The 20,700-nt window shown below is 41.1% G+C and overlaps 2 protein-coding genes across 2 annotated transcripts; one reads left to right on the top strand and one right to left on the bottom strand.

Annotated features, from left to right (window-relative positions):
• Positions 1-546: 546 nt before the first annotated feature.
• On the top strand, positions 547-13,548 carry nsmaf (neutral sphingomyelinase (N-SMase) activation associated factor). The gene is made up of 31 exons (XM_019274874.2): positions 547-683; positions 4,137-4,223; positions 4,580-4,658; positions 4,762-4,823; positions 5,004-5,040; positions 5,187-5,237; positions 5,474-5,545; positions 5,625-5,672; positions 5,825-5,877; positions 6,047-6,176; positions 6,265-6,336; positions 6,439-6,547; positions 6,808-6,984; positions 7,070-7,149; positions 7,247-7,337; positions 7,854-7,917; positions 8,251-8,302; positions 8,524-8,644; positions 8,807-8,938; positions 9,022-9,064; positions 9,141-9,307; positions 9,536-9,647; positions 9,974-10,032; positions 10,526-10,593; positions 10,671-10,738; positions 10,823-10,946; positions 11,078-11,161; positions 11,442-11,592; positions 12,197-12,299; positions 12,624-12,733; positions 12,945-13,548. The coding sequence occupies exons 1-31, from the start codon at positions 646-648 to the stop codon at positions 13,037-13,039; spliced, it is 2,739 nt and encodes a 912-aa protein (XP_019130419.2). The 5' UTR covers positions 547-645; the 3' UTR covers positions 13,040-13,548.
• LOC104918180 (cyclic nucleotide-gated cation channel beta-3-like) lies at positions 13,415-20,642 on the bottom strand. The gene is made up of 17 exons (XM_027274421.1): positions 20,550-20,642; positions 19,964-20,093; positions 19,633-19,720; positions 18,280-18,431; positions 17,870-18,169; positions 17,575-17,783; positions 17,431-17,481; positions 17,268-17,354; positions 17,111-17,175; positions 16,867-16,989; positions 16,117-16,258; positions 15,873-16,032; positions 15,682-15,779; positions 15,524-15,607; positions 15,301-15,419; positions 14,956-15,108; positions 13,415-14,818 (listed from the first exon to the last, which is right to left on the bottom strand). The coding sequence occupies exons 1-17, from the start codon at positions 20,640-20,642 to the stop codon at positions 14,662-14,664; spliced, it is 2,211 nt and encodes a 736-aa protein (XP_027130222.1). The 3' UTR covers positions 13,415-14,661.
• Between the last annotated feature and the right edge of the window lie 58 nt (positions 20,643-20,700).

Below are 20,700 nucleotides of genomic sequence, written 5' to 3'. Positions count from 1 at the left end.
GAGGAAGGGTCTAACAAAATATGCTTTTAAGTTGCATTATGGGAATTGTAGGATCCTTTTTTTTCTGGAGCATGACCTAAATAGGCACTGCAAGTCAGGATATCTCCACTCTGATATTTATTTATTTTTGCCTTTCTTTTCTAAATCGGTCTCTTATCAAATGTCCTAACTTTACAGAAGTGCAACGCTAAATCACTGGAGTATCTCTTTAAGCAATGTACTTCCTCTTTGGCGCTATTTTGCACTAAATGTGTGTAAGTTAATGTGCACATCTGGCTTAAAAATGTCCTGTTAAGAAAAGTAATGGAAGACATTTAGATTTAATAAATACAGTTGCTTAATACACTGCAACAAGTTTCAAAACCTTGTCATTGCCAATCATTAAAATTGCCATTTCGTGGCGTAAAATGAAAATACAAACACGACTGTGTCAGTTTATTACTGATACATTTAAGGTATGTTGAATTCTGTCGGATGGTTTTGGTCTCCCTGAATCGTGTCAGAGTGAGCCCTCCCTCCTTCCCTTTGTTCACGGATCATTTGTCTGCGGGTCAGTCACGTGGTGTCCAGCAAGTTTCCGTGTTTACAGGGCTCTGCCTGTGGCGGCTGGTCGGTGTCCGTTTCTGAAGAGGATGGTGTGCAGTCATGGCTTTTTTAAAGACGCAAGAACGAACTAAAGAAAGGTTTGTGCCGCTTCTCCTTGTTGTTAACAGTGGCATGTTTCAGACAGAGAGCTCACTGTGCGGGGTTAGTCTCAGCCCCGCAGCAGCTGCGGTGCTGCTGCTGGTGCTGGTGTGTTTTTCTCGGCTGTGGATGAATCCCATTATGAGGCTCGCCTGGGCTGCCCACTCAGCTAATGAGAGCTTCACTGTCAGCTGGGGGATGCACTGTTGTTGTTGTTGAAGCAGAGTGAGTGGCCTCGGTACAATATGCTACAGTCTATTTATGGCAAACTATACTCTCTCTGTTTGAAGAGCGACACACAAAAGCGATTTAAAATCCTGTTACGACTTAATGTAACCTGAAATAACTCTTTCAGCAATACTCATATGAGTATCATATATCATAATATATCAACCAAAGTGCATGGTGGACCATACAGCCATTGTAAACAAATGGAAAAAGTAGTATCCTATTAATAAAAGTCCTTAGTGGATGATATAAAGGTCATCTCTTAAAGGTCCAGTGTGTAGGTGGTGTCATTTCTGGATTGCAATCCCCTCACCTCACCCTCACCTTCCAAGCATGGAGTTGAAACAACTCTCTCTAAATCTAGAGTCAGTACAATGAACAGAGAATGAACAGAGCCTGAGTGATGTCAGCTGTAGGTTTCCGAAGCGTTTTGAAGCCGCTGCCCTCCCGGCCGATCTAAACATCAGCAAAGTTGTGGATCATTTCACAGCACTGCAGGTTGTCGTTTGAGTCAGTATGTAGTTTGTCCTCTCTGAGCGATTGGACCCATTTCCACTGTAGATGTAAAAAGTTTGTAGGATTTAGACCTACCTAGCACTGAAGTTGTTGCAGATTGCAGCTAAATAAATACTCTCCCACACCTCTTCCTCTCCTTCCAAACATGTAGGAAAAATTCTACATTTAGGTCAGAGTGTAGTTTGTCACTTATGGGCTACTGTAGAAAAATGGCGGTTCAACATGGCGGACTATGTGGAAGCGGACCCGCTCTCACTGTAGATATAAAGAACTAATTTTAAAACAACGTAAACACAACGATTCTTATATTCAGCTGATTATACACTAATGAAAACAAGATCATGAATATTGTATTCAATGCCTGCCTATAGACGCCCCTCAATGTTTCACACTGGACCTTTTTAAAGTAACAGAAATGGTTATACACGGATAAAAACACAGTTATGCGTATTATATTCCATGTCTGCCGTATTCTGAAAATCTTACTGGGCCTTTTAAAAGCTTTGAATTGATGCTCTGTGTGATCTGAAGTGAGGCATTAAATTTCCAGGCTGCTTGGTGTAGTCTGACACGAGGCCAGCTGAGCCAGGAAGAAGAATGGAGGATTAACTGTTTTAGCTTCAGCCGTCAAGAGCTATTTGCAGACCAGCTGTTAAACTGTCCATTGCGTTTATGATGATACCTCATCTCTCTGTTATTTCCTCTGATTTAAAATCTGTTTAGCTCACTGCGTGGAAGTCATTAGGATCAGTTTTATGGAAGGTAACATGAGGACAGGGATCGCCGTGGCACAAAAAAACTGAGTGGACTGAATCGATGTAACTGATAGTGAAGACACTGAATTTTGTAATGACATTGACAAAAAAAAAAATTCTCATAATCGTGACCATTCTGATTGTGCTAACATAGCGCTCATTACTGTTGTCATAGAGATTCAGGAAACACAACACCAGCAAAACAACATAAATGAACCCGAGCGGTTTGAGGCTCATCAAAGCTGTTCAAATAAAACTAAACTAGTCCTGCTCCTCCCCTCACAAATATGTCCTGCTTATAGTTTGAGCTTCACTGTGCAGAATGATGTACTGCATGTGTGCAGAGTTTTCAAATTCATCTGCTGACAGAGCAAAGTTTCTCTACACTGACCTTTAAATTTTCCGTTTAACACAAAGATACACAAGCATGATTGTGTGACATCACAAAGTACAAGCCTAAATAGTCTGAATATGCAACTTCTGATGAGGAAAGTGAAGCCTAGAGACTGGATCTTTGACGTAGGAGGTGTCTTGTGTGCAGAACTTTTGTCTGTAAATTAAACACTGGTCCAAAAATGAATAAAAAAAAACTGAAATTAGAAATTGTGGCTAACTAAACAGCTGTTATCGGCACATGCTTTTTTTTTTACATGAGTAAACACATGAGGCACGATTCAGTATGAAAAATTACATCATTTCCCTTCAGTCTGGGTCAGTGGTTTCATCAGTCAGACAGTGATGCGAATAAGGTGCGAGTGGCAGCACGGAGAGTCATCATTTAAATGTATTTCAATCCAATCTGATACTCTTACCTTGATTATTTTCCATAACATCTTTGAATTTTAATTTCTATCCTACAGATTCAATCTGTTTGTATAGTGTGTATGAAGTTCATCAGGCTCAGTGTTTAGTATTTATCCCGTCAGTACAGGTTCTACTGTGTTGTGTTTCACTACAAATTCTAATTTAATACAACGACCTAAAGGTTTTTTCTCCACATGATCATCCCACAAGTTCACAGTTCTGTGACGGAAGGAAGTGAACATATCACACACTTTGAACCACATCACCGTTAAGCAGAAATGTGGCTTTAAAGCACTTTCACAAGCAGAAATATTTCTGAGTAACTGATCCTTCACGTGTTGCCAGTACAGCTTCTGGTTTTGTAACATTACTCATTTCTTAAATTAGTTTGTCTATTTATATCAATATTAGTCATTTCCTAGGTAACATAATGTAATCTGGGTCTGATCTGATGGAAAGAGGCTGCATTTTGTCCAGTGTAGACAACCAAAACATTTAGGATTCCTGGAAATTGAGGACGGTGAACTGGGTGACAGGCTAAAGGAAACTCACTTCCAGTCAGGACGGACATGAAGCAAATAGGTTTGTGGGAAATGTTGTTTCTATCTTGAGAAACACTGGCCTTAATAATAAAAGTAGAGCAAGGTCTCCTGCACAGTTTACAATCATTTAGATTGTGCTGGTGCTTAAAAACACAACATGTAACTTTTGTCCTAATACCTGGCTGGTGTTTAAAGTAAGTGCAAACACTGTTTGCAAGTTGGAGTCTGATGATGTAATTTATGCATTCATCCTTGTCCAGCAACATTTGGATGGTAAACAACATGTGATCAAACCTGAAGCTCCAGTGCAGGCGACACATTAGATTCACACATTGTGGTCACATGGGTCGTAGCTCAATTCAGATGTAAAGTTGAAACGTTAGTCTTAAATAATAATAGTAATTGATAGTTTGTGTGTTTTTCTACGTCTTTGATTCAGCGTCACACTCACATAACGCTGTCAGTATAATTAAAACTTAGTTGGTGTCTAGTTATTAATCCCTGTATCAAACGATCAGTCAATTTAGGAGTGGCATCAGCAGTGTGTGTGTACTGTACTGTACTGCAGTTTGATGTCATCTCACTCTCCTCTGTTGTTCATCCACAGATTTTCTCTCTTGCTGCTGGATTTGGAGGAATATTATTTTGAGCAGCACACTGCATACCATGTGACCATCAGCTCAAAAAAGGAGAGGTAATTTCACGGCGAGAAGCAGCTGTTTAAACATCATCTTATCCTGTTATGGAGGCTTGAGCAAACTAAAAAAAAAAAAAAAAAGTCGCCAGGCTTTCAGAACAAAATTATTCAGATGATTTAGTTTTATTGTCATATCAAAGTGAGAAGAACGCGTGTCCAATCAGGAGGAGGGAAAGATTTATTTTCACACTGACCAGACAACTTTACAGTCATAATTTGCCTCTTCATTTTGTATCATTAATCATGATTATGATTATATTTGTGTTATTATTTATTTTAGTCTTAATAAAGGGGGTAGTGGTTACCCATGGTAATAAAGCTAACAAAGTTAACATCACCTGTTTTCCTTCCAGAAAAATCAGAGGCTCGTTCAAGGTCTGCTCCAGATCTGTCATATTTGATCCAGATGATCTTGAAGAGCCAATTTTAAAGGTTTGTTTTCTGAATTTTATTAATGTATAGTATGTCTTTTAAGTCTTGTTTTTTTTATCCATCTGTATCACACTAGATGTGGTAACCAGCTCTTTTCCTGCAGATTCCTCTTCGAGACTGTAAGAACATCGATTTTGTGGAGAAGGAGAACAATCCTTTCAATGAGTGAGCACGTCTTCATCTGCAGCTCTGCATGTTCAGTTCACACGCTGCTGTTTGTTTAGTTTATCAAACTGGTTTGGTGAGCTCAAAATGAAAATGTGTAACAAACCAGTCGTTAAACCTACAAAATGATCAGGCTTGATTTAAATTAAATGAAACAACGTTTCTGTGTTTCCCTCGCAGGCCTCGACCATCTGCCATGTGTATTTCATGTGTACAGGTGAGTTAGGGTTGAAATGCATCCGTCCTCGTGGCTCGTCACACTGTGATATCAAAATGAGTTGTTTTATTTGACTTGGCACTGCCTTGACTTTGATTGTCCAGATTTTAGACCTTTACTTGTCTTTGTTTTCACTGTGATTTCAGGTCATTTACATTAAAGAAAGCAATGTGATAGCACCTTACAGAAATGAAAGGGTGAGTGAACAGCAGCTGAATAATCATTATTAATATTATATGATTATTATATGAGCCATTTGGAAACTGTGCTACAGTGTTCATCATATTGTCTGTGGTTAAGTCCTGTTTTTGTGATAATTCTCTCACTTTTGTGTGTAAATTTCATGTAATTAGGTCCTCATTAGGATCTCTAAGGATTTAGTTGAATGAGTATTTATTCAAATAAAACACTTGAACTTGTCTCAATCTGGCAGGGGGAAAAGAAAATGACTTTTCAGTTGGAGGTTTGGAATAAAACAGAAGATGTGGTTCAGACTTTACTTCAGGTACGTTGCTACTCTGGACTCACTTCTTGACTCGCATTAAACATTAAATTTGACTTTTCTTTTCTTCTTCTTGCTGCAGCTCCACAGGGCATCCTGCCTTGAAAAGCTTGGAGACCAGACTGCAATGGTGAGTCAGCGAGTACTTAAAGTTCAAGCACACAGCGGGCCTCGAAAGCCTGAAGGATGATGAACAGCGTGAATGATTTATTTTCTGTGTTTTATTCCACATAATGTTGCTTTTTTCAGCGCATGATTGTTGTTTGTTCTGCGCGTTTCTAGATTGCAGCCAATTTACAGTCGCGACTGGCGAGGTCATCTTTTGACAAAAACTGGTATGTTGACGTCAAACACAGAGCGTTTATCTGTTTTTTTTGTTTTACTTGCTGCATGATTCACATTAAACTCTGTTAACACCATAAGCACAGCACATTTTAATGACGTCTAATGACAAGTGTTGGAGTATTAATTAATGTTCAACAATGTTGGGAATCTGCTGTAAAGCTTTCAGAGTGTGGCTGAGAAGCCTCACATGGAGTGTGCGGTGGAGATGGTCCTGCCTCTGGTGTGCAATCCGGGCCACGTCTGCATAACAGACGAAAGCCTCTACTTCCAGCCTCTCAACGGATATCCGGTGAGCTGCCAAACCTGAGCGGACAACGCTAAGACCACCTTGATCGAGCTGAGTGATTGTAATGTTTCCATATGACTTGTCCTTTCAGGAACAGGTGATCCAAATCAAACTCCACAGAGTCAGGAGAATCTACAAGAGACGGCACGGACTCAGACCACTGGTGAGTCAATAAATAGCGACTTTCCTTCAGTGGACACAACATGAGCTGCCACTACTAGTATGATGATTACATGTGCTTGTGCGCACGTCTCTCCTTGCCCAGGGTCTCGAGGTGTTTTGCACTGAGAATGATTTCTGCTCTGACATCTACCTGAAGTTTTACAACACGGCCGACAGAGATGAGGTCTACTACTACATCGCCACTTTCTTGGGTGAGAAAGCTGGAAAGCAGTAGTGAATCTGATACGGAGTGTTTGAGTTCATACACAATTGTAGGCTGTAAGACCCTCAGTGTGCTGCACTTCCTTTTATTTTGTAGTGATTGGATGTGTCTTTCATTCCAGCCCTACGGTCACTGAAAACTGTCATACATGATACAAATATGAGAAAAAAAGTATCCAAAATATTGGCATTCGCTTTTTGAGACCAATCGCTTAACACACATCTGACTCTACTGTGCTGTCCTACTCAGAGAACCACATCACGGAGCACACAGCGGAGAGTTACATGCTGCAGTGGCAGCGAGGTCATCTGAGCAACTACCAGTATCTCCTTCACCTCAACAACCTGGCTGACCGAAGCTGCAACGACCTCTCCCAGTATCCCGTCTTCCCCTGGGTCCTTGCTGACTACAGCAGCGCACAGTTAGGTGGGTCAAAAGCAACGAAATCCAGCTTCTGTGACGCAGTAACAGTATGTACAGTTCTTTCCTGACTGATATTGTGTTTTCTCAGATATGACAAACGCTGCCACATTCAGGGACCTGAGCAAACCTGTGGGAGCCCTAAACAAAGAGCGACTAGAGAGGCTACTGGTGAGACGATCACACTGGAAATAAGTGTTTTCATTTGACTTGCCATTGGGCAAAACTGTTGCTTCTTCTATACTGTGAGTATCTTTCCCGTTGACAGGCTCGCTACAGAGGCATGCCCGAGCCTCCCTTCATGTACGGCAGTCACTACTCCTCTCCAGGCTACGTCCTTTTTTACCTGGTCAGAGTCGGTACGTCACACACTCCCTCTTTAAAGATGCAGAATGTACGGCGTACACACAGGCTGCATTCAGTGTGTTTGTGTGTGGTTGACCACTGTTAAACCAGATTTCCTAGTTCTGTCTGCATGCCTTGTTGTGGAACGGTCTGAGGAATGAGTCTGTCAGTTCATAACACTAACATGTTTCTTTAGGAACCAAGCTAATAAATCAAGATTTTGAGCCAAATATTGTTAAGACTTGCCTTCTACAATACAACATATTTTAAATGTAAAACTATGTTGTTGTCACCCTCAGTTTATCTGACATGGTTCCAGCCTGTAGACAAACGTCGACCCAAACCAAAAGAAATCTACAAAAAATAATGAATCAGATATACTTTACTTTGATTTCTGTGGACCGTCTTTCACAACAGTTATACACAAATGTATTCTGGATCTTGTAGTCTCTCAGTATGTATCTGCTATTTTTGTCACTACTGTGAAATGAAGCTGTTTAATATTTTGTTCACTGTCTTCTTTCCTGCAGCTCCAGAGCACATGCTGTGTCTCCAGAATGGCCGCTACGATCATGCTGATCGCATGTTTAATAGGTATATCAGAACCATGGATAACAGAATATCATCAGTCACATATAGAATAGAATGAAACGAAGTAGTGACACAATTTGGAACAACTGAGCTGAAAAAAATCTAACAAACGATGAAGATATTTCTTGGAACTGTACCATAATTTAGACATAATTGGTTGAGAGACATAGACAGTGAATGAGCGCCAGCATTGATAAAGCTGGTTAGTCAGCCACATAAAAAGTTATTTCCTGATTGTTTCACAGTAGTTAGATTCATGTAGCATTTTGAGATTTAAAGTAGTAACAGTATGATTTTGCATGTTGGTATTTACTGACCTCTGTTGAAATCTTACAGTATAGGCGAAACATGGAAAAACTGCTTAGAGGGGGCGACTGACTTTAAAGAGGTAAAATATGAATCTGCTGTGTATTATGTCGGTCACACACTAAAGATCAGTTTTGAGTTTTGAGACTCTTTGTGATTGTCATAAATAAACTCCTGTTTCGTCTGTCTCTTTTTGAGATGTAAGAACATACATACACTGTTTTGGACAAAATGTTTCTGTATAGGAAAGCGTTTCATGACATGTTGTCTTTCTTTGGTGCATGTGCGTCTCCTGTAATGCAGTTGATTCCAGAGTTTTATGGGACAGACGCCAGCTTTCTGGAAAACAAGCTGAGTCTTGACTTGGGCAGAAAGCAGAATGGAAGCTTTGTCTGTGATGTTGTCCTCCCTCCATGGGCCTCAGGTAACTTATAATCTGTTAGACCCAGGTGTCATATCCCTTTTCTCTTTGCTTGGTTGAACCTGCTTCACCCCTGCGCCGACATCCACCTGACAACATAATGCACAGTCCTTTGAGTCTGTGTGTTGCTCCACACTTCATGTATCCTGTCTGTCACGCCTCCAGATAGCAGTGAGTTCCTTCAGAAGCACAGGACAGCTCTGGAGAGTCAGTATGTGTCAGAGCACCTTCACGAGTGGATCGACCTGGTGTTTGGCTTTAAGCAGAGAGGCAGCGAAGCCATCGCAGCACATAATGGTAAAACATCCAGCAGCTGTTTGTCAACATCAAACCCACCAAAAACTGTACAAAGACTTAACATCTGTCTCACTGTCTTTCAGTGTTTCACCCACTGACCTATGAAGGAGGCATCGACTGTGACAGGTATCAGAGCAAATCAGCCACAAGCCATTATTAAACAAAATGACTTTAAGAAACTAACTCTGGTTTCTCTGGGAAGCATCGAGGACCCTGACCAGAGGATCGCCATGCTGACACAGATCCTGGAGTTCGGCCAGACGCCCAAACAGCTGTTCACCACGCCGCACCCTCAGAGGATCACACCGAGGTTCCACAACATGACCCGAAGCTCCAGCATCAACTCACCAATCAGTGAACTGTCTTCAGGTAGAACATGTGATCTCTTCTTTAGGGCTCGGTTTAAAAACAAAACTGTGTCCAGTCTTGACGTATATAACACTGCCTCCTAGATTATGTCTTTAGTAATCTGTTCACCTGCTGATTTATTTTATTTATTTCCAGTGATTAACTGCGTAACAGCACTTTTCCTTTTTCCTCCGTGTCCCTGCAGCAGTTATCCCCCTATGTCTTTTTTTTTTTGTCTTGTTTTTGCAGCCTCTCAGAGCAAGGACTCGTCCTTTGAGGACCTGACTGAGGAGAGCAGGAAATTAGTCTGGGCAAACATGGGAAACCTGAAACCCGTCTCCAGCCACAAAATCCATAAAGAGTAAGTCAGGAGGCCTCAAGCCGGCCGCAGTAATGACACAGCCCGAGTATAATTGCAAAGCTAAACCATGCAGACTGAAGTGAAAGTTCAAATATGAGGAAGTGCATGCAAAGCTAAAAGGCAGCAGAAAATAGTCACTCCTTACATGTGTTGTGGGGACTTTTGCAGATGGGAAGGGCAGGTGGCTGCTGTCAAACTACTTCCTCAAATTTAGAAAAAAATTCTCACATTTGTAGACTGTTCTGTCTTTGCTAATTCGAATAGTGTAACTGCTACATGTTGTAGATATTTCTGTATGTTGTTGAGTCTTTGTGTTGGATGTGCAGGGCTGTGACAGGCATTGCTGTGACTAGAGATGGAGCAGCGATTTTCTCCACATCTCAAGGTCTGGAAAATATATTCACATCTCACATCAGAGACAAATATTGATTATTATGCTTGCAGAATAGTAAAAAACCTTGTTTGTATTGCTAATAAGTTCTTCTCAAGCAGCGAGATCTATCGCAGAACCGTGTGTGTGAGCCTCTTTATAGTCAGGCCTGTTTCATAATGTGTTGTTTTTAATGACCTTGTGTGTGATGTGATTTTATGTGTGCCAGAGGTTTATATGTGCTCAGCAGTATGTCCACTGCTGCCTCTAGTGGCCCTCTGGGGTTTCTCTGTTCCCATAATGGTGCAAAGTGACGTCAACACAGTTGGAATTTCACATTGGAATACAAAGTGTTGCACAACAAGAGAAGTTTGAATTAGTTTTTCCATCAGAAGCAGTGAGGCGTGTGCACAGATTAGAGTTCAGTTTAAGCAGAAACGAATCACTTCACACGCTGCGAGAAAAAGAGAAAAAGAGTCGTCCTCATCTGTTCCGCTCTTTGTTTCAGACTCCACACTGAAAATGTTTTCCAAAGAGTTGAAGGACTTCCAGAGAAGCATGTCCTTCTCTAACATGGTATGCAGCTTCACCTCCACCTCTACATGGAATCCTCATGACTCCCTAAATAATAAACTTACTTGACTGTTTTTCAGGCACTATCATCGTGTCTGATGCTGGCAGATGGGAAAACTGTGGTGTGTTCCTCGTGGGACAACAATGTGTACGTACTATCCTGTGTGTGTAATTAGTTTTTCATGCAGATGTTTATGACCTCACACTGACCTGCACGTCTCTCTTCCCTCAGTTATTTTTACTCCATCCCGTACGGCAGGCGGCAGGACACACTGATGGGTCACGATGATGCCGTCAGTGAAATGTGTTGGTTTGATGACCGGCTGTACACGGCGTCCTGGGATTCCACCATCAAGGTAGGCGATGCTTGAACTAAGATGTCCGAGTGGAGGGTCGACAGATGCAGACCGATCTGGTGCATGTGTTTGTTTTCATGGGTTATGTTATTGTCTAAGTAAGAGGTGAGGGGATGTTGTGTGTTTCACAGGTGTGGCAGTGCGCTTCTGATAGCTCGTCCAGCCACAAGAGGTCCCAGTTTGAGTTACTGGCTGAGCTGGAACATGATGCTGGGGTGAGTGAGGAGGCTGATTGTATGTTACATGCCAACTTATGAAATCTATATTTTTAAATCACATACAGGAATGTGTTTATTTTGACTTAATTCACATGAAGTATGATTAAGTATCTTTATTCAGGGTGGAAAAAGTTTCTTTTCTGTAGACTGTGCGTGTTTGTGTTGTGTAAATATGAGATAATCATAATGTTTTCACACTTAAACTCTCTTAAAACTCAAACTACCTTGAAAGACAAACATGTTTGAGAATTCTCCTGTTCTGCGGCGGCGCGTACAGGTGAACACCATCGGTCTGAATCCAGCAGGGACTCTGCTCGTGTCTGGCTGTAAAGATGGGACCATCACCATCTGGGACACCAGCAGCTACGCAACGCTGCAGCAGATCCACTGCCACGACGGAACCATCCACCACATGGCCTTCAGTCCTGGTACGTGTCAGACCAACCAAATCATGTGAAACTGGTTGGATATTATAACCTTGATGACACATATAAAGTACAGTGCACGTCTTATTAAGGAGCGTCTTGATTGGTTTATCTGCCTTTCAGTTGGTGCAATACGAATGTTGCCTTCAGGCGTCAATAGAGAGAACAGTCAGTGGTTCTGCCTTGCTGTGTAAACACCTTACTGTTTTGAACTTTAACTTGGACACACTGCACTGAAGAGGCATCTGTTTTATTGGTTTTGTTGTGTGAGTCACAAAGGTCTGTAATCAATGCCGACATTACAGAAGTTTGTTTGCTTCATTCTACCTCCATAAACCTTATTATCCTGCCAATACAGGAAGGATCTGGCTGCATTTTATAACTTCATGTTGATGAGCCTTATAAAAGCCTGACAATAATTCAGAAGTGTACTGTATACTAGCTGACTATTTTCTGTTTTTCTTTGTTTACTTATCACTAAGCGGCATGAGTAGTTTTCAAAGCTGTATTTGAATTAGAAAAGTTTAAAGATCTGAGCGGCTCTGCCACGTGTCAGATCAAACCTACAGGCCGCTGTAAAGCAATGACTCCGTTTTCCTTCCCCCAGACAGCCGACACGTTCTCAGTGTCGGCGCCGACTCCTGTATGAAGGTTGTCGACGTGCAGACGGGAATGGTGATCTCGTCAGTGAGCGCTGAGGAGGAGCAGAGGTGAGACACACGCCAGCTGCAGAACAGGAGATTCTCTCACCTCAGATTACAGTTTTACACAAAGAGGTCACAACAACTGAAGCTCCTTAGAAAGCCTGAAAGTCACACCGTATATAAACTAAATTAAAATATATCTACCTATAATTCTGTGTGTTTATAAATCAGTAGTAAGTAATGTACTTATATTATATGTGTATATGTGCAGTAGGAAATACACAGATCTTCTGTTTGTTTTCTATGTTTTCTTGAATTTGCTTCCTGCTGTATAAGCCCAAAGAACTCCTCTCTTACTTAAGCTGATGTACCATCTGTGTGTGTGTCCAGGTGTTTCTGTTGGGACGGGAGCTCTGCGCTATGTGGGGGACAGTCTGGTGACCTCCTGCTGTGGGACCTGCTCAGCAACACAGTCACCAAGAGGATCCCTGCACACTCAGGTACAAATCATCTTCAACATTCAACAGCTCCCCTGGTTCCTTAGATTACAGCTGCATAACACTACATGCACAAATACAGGTATTAAAAAAAGATCAATGCAGTCTGATGAAGTATAAAAAACAGTATTTTAATGTAGTTTAAATGTGTTCTTATAGAATCTAATAGATTATTATTATGCATAATATATTCATTGTTAAAATCGTTGTGCAGGTGCTGTCACAGCCATGTGGATGAATGATCTGTGCACCACGGTGATCACAGGCGGAGAGGACAGACAGACCGTCTTCTGGAAGCTCCAGTGTTAAACAAGTGTTTCTGCACGCTGAACACTCAGCTGGCGCAGATCAAGACTTCCAGTGCAATATACTGGACAATACTGGCCAAGTATCGTGCAGACTACGTGACCCAGACTCCATTCAACGTAGTGTAGCTGCACAGTATGACAGAGCAGTTAGAGCGGGAAGAGGACTTAAGCTCTCTCTCAACTGCTGCAAACAAAAGGTCCTTACAGTGGTGTTAGTTCATATCTATCTGCATATTGAGAGAAAACTTTCCAATTGCAGTTTTGTGCATGAGAGCAGGAAGCTAAAAACAGTGTTCACGCCTTATTTTTCACTTCTGTTTTCAGCTTCAGCTTTCACATTCTACATTTGTGTGGATTTTTTTTTTTGGTCCATGTGTTTTTTTTCTCTTATGTATCATGTTACACTGCTTTTTAATTAGTGACCATGTTTCTAAAGCTTTATGTGCATTTTATTCTGCGAAGGCTGCTCATGTGTTCTCATTACCAAATAACACTGATCTCTAAGAGTCATCGTTCCATTGTTTCTTCTTCTGTTTTCAAGAGATACGTTCAAGCTTTTCATTATACAGACTGATCCAGTTCTGCTGAGTGGAAACGGTTCAGAACTGTGAGATCAACCAGCCACAGAACACTTTTACTTTACCTATGATCTCATAGTACACAGTGTTTTTGGTAAAAATGTTTCACAAAAATGGAACAGAGGAGAAGAAAAAAGTGTCCACTAACAGATAAAAAGTCAATTTTAAATTTATTCTCTCTTAGTATGAGTATGAAACATCACCCTGCTACAGACTTAAAATATGTCTGTACAAAGTTTGTACTTTATTTCTGCATGGACAGTTTAGATTACAAAGCTGACAAGTTTTTTACAGTGAAAACCCCCCCATAAAACTAGGGTGGCAGGTGCGACATTATTGAGGAATTATTTTGGCTTTATCGTTCTGTAATAAGTCTTTGTCAGCAGTACAGTATGAGCCAGGAAGTTCTAATATCAAACAGTAGGTGGCGCTCTTTACCTCTTGAGCCATCAGACCTCTCTTGGTTCATACTATCCAGTTCCTCCCATTTAAAAACAAATGAAGTCCAAACCAAAGCGCTCATCTCATTTCAGTTATAAAACAGAGGACATGTTTTGTAGGAAACATCTTAGCAATAAAATAATAAAATAAATAAAAATCACATGATATTCAAAAGTTTTCATATTTACTTACTGATCAGGTTGAATAAACTACAACAGTTGAATATATTTATACAAAAGGTGAATATATTAGAATTGTTATAATAATATAACAGATTCCCAGTTTCGATTTTGGTTCTCCAACATTTAGAACTCAAAATGAACAAAAAATTGCAACAGCTCAACCGTTTCACAGCACAGTTCAGTCTCATTTCTCGACGCCAGCTTTCTGTGGACAGAAGACAGAAAAAGACATGTTTACTCTGATGTCACCATTTAGTAAAAGCAGCACAGTGTGTCTGATGGAAATCTGCCACGAGTTCTCTCATCACAAAAAGTTACCAACGCTCATGAAAATGCACAATAACTATCCAGTGGTCACGTTTTCTATTTTAGTACAAGGCTTTCTGTCAAAGATCAAACCTCTGCATGAAGAAGAATCCGTTTTAAGACTTTACCTTGAGCTTGTCCAGGATGCTATGTCTCCGCACGCCAAACACTCTGAGTAACTTGGGTGTTGGTGGTTTTTGTTGAAACAGCGTCAGACCTTTCGGCTTTTCCTCAGCTTTAGCCCCTGGAGGGCCTTTGGCTTTGGTCAGTTTCCTTCACAATCACACACAAAAACAATGCATTTAATATAGAATTTGCAGACATTTGGATCCTGATAAATGAATTCTTAAAATTCTATCAATAAAACTTTTGCTTTTCAACTGCTGCTGGAACACATGTAAATGTCTCACTTTCCCTTCCTGGCCAGGACTTTCTGAGACTCCGGGTAGTGGATGAGGATATCAAACAAGTCCTTCTTCTCCAGGACAAAAAGGTTAGCAAAGCCGTGTGCTTTCACGTTTGCAGTGCGCCTGTTTCCTCCATCTTTGGCAGATTGTAGTAAACTGTGACAGGGACAGAAGCAAAAATCTACCAAGGTCTCCTGATGGGAACACTTGTTCTTGGGAAATGTAGGCATGACAGACACTGACAGACAACATCAGACTACATCCATGCAGTATATACTACCTTTGTGAATCAGGATGAACATATGTAGATATGTAACAAAAGAGTAGCATTTTAGCTTGTGGACAGACCTGATTTCACCAAACACACAGCCAGCCTTCAGTGTGACAAACACGATACTGTTGTCAGGTCCTCCCACCACCTGCACCGCTCCACTTTTGATGATGTACATCTCTTTACCGATGTCACCCTGCAGGGAGGAGAACACACTCAGAATAATGAAAGCGCTGGAAGGATTATTGATTATTTGCTCCGTGATGATCACCAAAGTTTCTTTTACACACATATACTAACCTTGCTCACGACAAAGTCTCCTGGTAGATAGACGATTGACTTGAGCCTCAGCAACATGTCCACCAACATCTGCTGGTCACAGCCCTGAAAAAGACAATATCAGTTAGTCTTCAGTCCTGTGTTTGTGATGATGTGATGTCTGTCACATTTTCTGTCACCTGAAATAGTGCGATCTTCTGGAATGTTGCCAGGTTGATGTCAACAGCGATGGCGGTTCTCATCACCAGAGGCATCTTATCCAGCAGTTCGGACTCGTCTGAAACGACATAGACGTGGAATTATTGTTAGTTTTGGTGTCTCATGAAGGTTTTCATTCTCACAAGGACACTTTTTTTTTTCAGAGACTCACCCAGCATGCCCTGAGCGGCCCAGGTGTAGTTGAACCAGGTGCGGATTCTGTTCTGGATTTGCTTGGGAATATTATTGGTGTTCATGTAGGCAACACAACCGTCCATTGATCCTCGAAAATATGTCTCACCTGCTGTTGCTGCTCCTATGACGTCTCTCATCTGAAAAAGAAAGAAAGAAATTTATTGGACTGTTATCTCATGATAGTGATGAATGAAACTTCTGCCTTCCATCCTCCTCCCTACCTGTCCTATCAAACTGGAGAACACAAAGACGCCAATGAAAAAGTTCAACATCTGAAAGGTGATTTCGAAAGTGGTTACAGGCTCTGGAACACCACCGATGTTGATCAGAGTGCGAACAGCATAGTAGTAACAACGCAGGTACCTGTGGGCGGAAAACACAATATAATGCTTTTATGCTACACAGTGCACACCCTGTTGTCTGGAGAATGTCTTGTTACATTTAGAGAAATACGTGATATCACTAACGGGGAGAAAGGATAAAAATGACATATTTTAAGACGTTAATAGTAATTTTGTGATGTGTCCTTAAATTGTTGCTGGGGTGTTGCTAAATTGTGTTGTTAGAGGGGTCTTTGGGTGTTGCTGGTCACTTTTTCTGTGTCTTTAGAGAGGTGTGTAAGTCTTACTTGGCAGCTGCTATTATTTTCTAGGTGTTTCGCAGGGGATGACTAGATGGTTGCGTTCTCGGTGCGGTTTCCAAGTCTTTGCGATGTGGCTGAGAGTGATTCACTCATGACTACTCGCTTTATAATAAACACTCCCGAGTGCAGTAAATTGAGATGTTTACATTGCAAGATATGAATATATACGTTGGACTTGGGAGACTGTTTGGTAAATAGTGAATGATTTCAGGAGACTGCATGAAATTTTCAACACCACACTTTCAGGGTTTCTGTGTCACAGAGAGCTCAGACAACAACGACAACTATAATCACAAAGAACAAGACAACATAAAAAAAAAGTACATACGCTGTGCCCTTTCCGTCATACGTCCATGTAGTGGATCCCAAACCCTCATATGCTGAGGCAGTAAAATATGCACAGGCGTTGAGATGGAGTACATAGAGCAGGTAACCTGTGGTGCGAGCCACTCTGTTTTAGAAAGAATGATATAAAAAACAAAAATAAACAGGGTAAGATCGAAGATCGTGAGATCATTTTAGTTCCAAAGATTACACACAGCGTACTGTTGTGTTGTCTCAGGAGCATTTACCTCCAGATGTAGGCCTTGGCCATGATATTCTCAAGTCGATCACTGAACTCAAAGAAGGCATCAACCTAGAACACATGAGGAAACAAGCAGGAAATGTGAAATTTATTGAAACAAAAATATATTTTTCTCTGTTTACGTCATTGGTACAAATGATCACCCTGATGAAGCGGTTGAGTCGGTAGATGGAGGAGAATCCAAAGCGCAGGCAGAGAAGGTCAAAGGGAATGATGCTGATTAGATCGGTCTGAAAAAAAAAAGATGAATTTAAAAAAAACCTTCAGCTTTCACAAAAGATATAGAATAATTAATTACATTCTCACCTTAAATCGTGGTGTTTTCCGATAAAAAACCTTTGTCATAGCTCTGTCTTTCTGCAGGGGAAAATCACAATTCAGGTTGTTTATTAAGATCACTTAAAGCCACCAAAGGTCTTAATATTGATAACATAATGCTTTGTGACTTACGATAATGTCTCCGCCCTTGACGAATTGGAGCCTGGGCTGCCAAATTATGATGTCAATGATATACACTAAGTCACTAAGAATGTCAAAGAATATCCAGTAGTAGTTGGCAGTTGGATTATGGTAAGGGAAAACCAACCGGACAGTGCAAAACCAAATGTTGTAGTTGAATGCCACTGATACTAAAGCCAACCAGGCGATGTATCGACGATCTAGAGAAAGACAGACAGATTTTAGTATTTCAAGTGTTTATGTGTTCATTTCATCCCAGATGTTTTGTTCCCAGTGTGCACCTCACCTAAAGGATCTATGGTGTTTCCCACGACATTATCCATCATGTCCTCGAGGGGCCGGAAGAGACGATCAAAGAAGGAGGCCAAGCTGATGACTGGAAACATTCTCGCTTTCTTGCTCACCTCTGCTAAGATCTGCTCCTCTATTGCTATCTTCTCGGCCGCCAGCTTTTTCTCCTCATCTTTTTTCTTCTTCTCCTCTGCCTTTATGGCTGCTTCTTCAGCCTTCTTCTTATCCGCTTCCTCTTTTGCTATCCTCTCCTCTTCCTTTTTCCTGATGTAGTCCTCCTTCCTCAGAATAGGTGCTGAACAGGCAAAGAGCGACAGAGGAAGGGTGAGTAAGGTGATAGCCCTTTGACCACGTCTGTGTGTCTGTTTCCTCTCCACATGTTGGTTTGCACATGTTCATACTTACTAACGGGTGGGGTGATTTCTGGGGACGTGGCATAAGGGTCAATGGCTTTCTCTTTGAGCTCCTGCGTCCTCTCTTTTAACCTTGTGGCCAGATCTTTGAGTTTGTCATCTGTGTAACGGGAGTACACCTCAGATGGAGTAGAATCTTCTTCACTGAAAAGCAAAAAAAAGGGAGGTGAATTAAAGAATACCACAGAGGAGGGAGGTGAGGGTGTCATCATTGGATTTTAAAATACATGCTGTTATCTCTAATTCAGCTATTGTTAAAAATAAAATAAAAACTCAATTTCCACTTATCCCCCTACCTCTGATACCTCTGATCATTCTCAGTCACAAATACTGCTAAGCTCCTAATCTCCTTTACTGCTTTAGGAGTCACAGGCTGTGAGTCGCAGCAAGATCATGGCTGCTGTTACTGCAGCTAACACACATGATGTCCAGACACTGTATGTATGTAAGGAAAGATGAAACAAATGGAGGTGAGGGTAAACTGTCTGTTCAATCAGTTAAACGTGGTTCATGCTCAAAGCTTGGGGAGTAAATACAACAAGTCCTGTTTTAAATTTCCTGATGTAGTTGTACAGTCATACCAGTGATATTGAGGCATGATTAGTTATTCTCAGGTTTATTTGTATATCTGCTATAGTCACTGTTTCCTGTTTTACATTTTATAAAATGAACAATTAATTTTTTAAAATCTAACAGATCTTTAAAATATTTTAAGAACCTTTTCTACTTAAAGGTGTAGTATTTGGTAGAACTTAGTGGTGTAATCGCTGCATTGCAATCTCCTCACATCACCCTCAACGTCCTAGTGTAAAGAAGCAACAACAGCCTCTTGCTCTAGTCTAGAGTCAGTATTTAGTTTGTCTGTTCTGGGCTACTGTAGAAACGTTTCGTTTCAACATGGCAGCCTCCATGAAAGAGGACCTGCTCCCACTGTAGATATGAAAGGATCATTTTTGAAATAACAAAAATAAAACGTTCACGTGATTATACATGCATGAAAACACAGTTATGAATATTATATTCCAGGTCTGCCTTATTCTGAAAATAAAGGCTTAAAGTCTTACACACTGGACCTTTAAAGATTGTCAGACAGTTGCAGTTGCATGTCAACTTTTTTCTCACACTTGTTTCACCAACAGCACATGTACTCCTGTATTTGTAATACAGTATTATATATATATATATATATAGATATTATATAGTCCTATAATGTAAAGCCTAAAGTGACTTCTAAAAGCTTGAAATGTCAGTACTGATATATCCATCCATCATCTATGCTGCCATAACCAGAAGGGTCGCAAGGCACCGGAGATTATCCCCACTCGCACTGTGAGTTTGATCTTACCCATCAGCCCCCTCTGGATTGGCAGCAGCAGCAGCAGCAGGAGCATCTGGGGCTGGATCTGCAGCTGGAAGACAAATATAGCAGAACACTTAAATATCAACAATATTTCTACACACGCTTCAATTTTTTTCCCCCTTTAGTTAGACATACAAGGTGACTAAGTTAAGTGATCTGCTTGGATCAAAACAATATGTATGTGATGTAACAATATGAAATTACATTGCACATGTGGAGAAAAGTACATTTCATTGAGGAAAAGTAAGATTAAGCAAGGATCATGCTGTACCTACACATCACGTCACTATCACACACAAATAAACAGACTTCTCACCTGGTTTTGTCTCTTCCTTCTTGGGCTCTTCGTCTTTCTTTTCCTCCTCTTTCTTTTCTTCTTTTTCCTCTTTCTTCGCTTCCTCTTTTTTTGGCTGTTCTTTTTCATCCTTTCCGGGGGGCTTTTCTTCCTGAAACAGTTTGCGGGCAAAAGTGAACGAACGACCTCTTGAGGAAAACAGAACACAGCCCAACTAGCAGTTGTCAGACTCAATTGTTGTGTTGTGCATCTGTGGATCAGAAAGCGTCAGTTCTAAATGCTTAAAATTTCAAATAAATTACAGTTCACCCTCAGCAGTTTCCACCATCCTTCAGTTTAAGTAATTCTGCAGTCCTACAAAGAATAAAATAACCCACTCTGCTGAAGCTGCAGCTCTTCACCAGTGCCAAGCTGCTTTCACTGATCTGAACCACCTGCCATGGTTTACCTTCAAACAGCTCAGCAACTGAGTATGACAGCCGAGTAGTAAGGACAGGAGATAAGAATTCAAATGTGCTGATTTTACAAATGTAAAAGGTAAATAAATGTAGTCAAAGTGGCTTCTGGTCTTTTGTATTTAAGATATTAGAAAGAGGCCAGGCCTTACCTTAGCGGGTGGAACAGGGGAGGAAGGTGGAGTAGGAGCTGGGCTGGGGGGAGGCTCAGGAGCCCCAATCATCTTCTTTAACCTGCCGAACATGGTCGGGACTCGCTGTGAGCTACAGCGAACAGGTTTACCTCCTGAATACTCTTTCCTA

This window comes from Larimichthys crocea, chromosome XXIII (assembly GCF_000972845.2).
Source record: "Larimichthys crocea isolate SSNF chromosome XXIII, L_crocea_2.0, whole genome shotgun sequence".
NCBI lineage: Eukaryota > Metazoa > Chordata > Actinopteri > Sciaenidae > Larimichthys > Larimichthys crocea.
This window is presented reverse-complemented; position numbering and strand designations above follow the sequence as displayed.

What these genes read in the sequence shown, in the direction of transcription:
- LOC104918180 (XM_027274421.1), bottom strand. Translation starts at nt 20,642, where the DNA reads ATGTTCGGCAGGTTAAAGAAGATGATTGGGGCTCCTGAGCCTCCCCCC. An exon ending in TATGACGGAAAGGGCACAGC is followed by an intron (nt 16,259 to 16,866) that starts GTATGTACTTTT and finishes TTCCGCCCACAG; the next exon opens with GTACCTGCGTTGTTACTACT. An exon ending in GAGACTTTGTCGTGAGCAAG is followed by an intron (nt 15,420 to 15,523) that starts GTTAGTATATGT and finishes TCCTCCCTGCAG; the next exon opens with GGTGACATCGGTAAAGAGAT.
- nsmaf (XM_019274874.2), top strand. Translation starts at nt 646, where the DNA reads ATGGCTTTTTTAAAGACGCAAGAACGAACTAAAGAAAG. An exon ending in CTACATCGCCACTTTCTTGG is followed by an intron (nt 6,548 to 6,807) that starts GTGAGAAAGCTG and finishes TGTCCTACTCAG; the next exon opens with AGAACCACATCACGGAGCAC. An exon ending in AGCCATCGCAGCACATAATG is followed by an intron (nt 8,939 to 9,021) that starts GTAAAACATCCA and finishes ACTGTCTTTCAG; the next exon opens with TGTTTCACCCACTGACCTAT.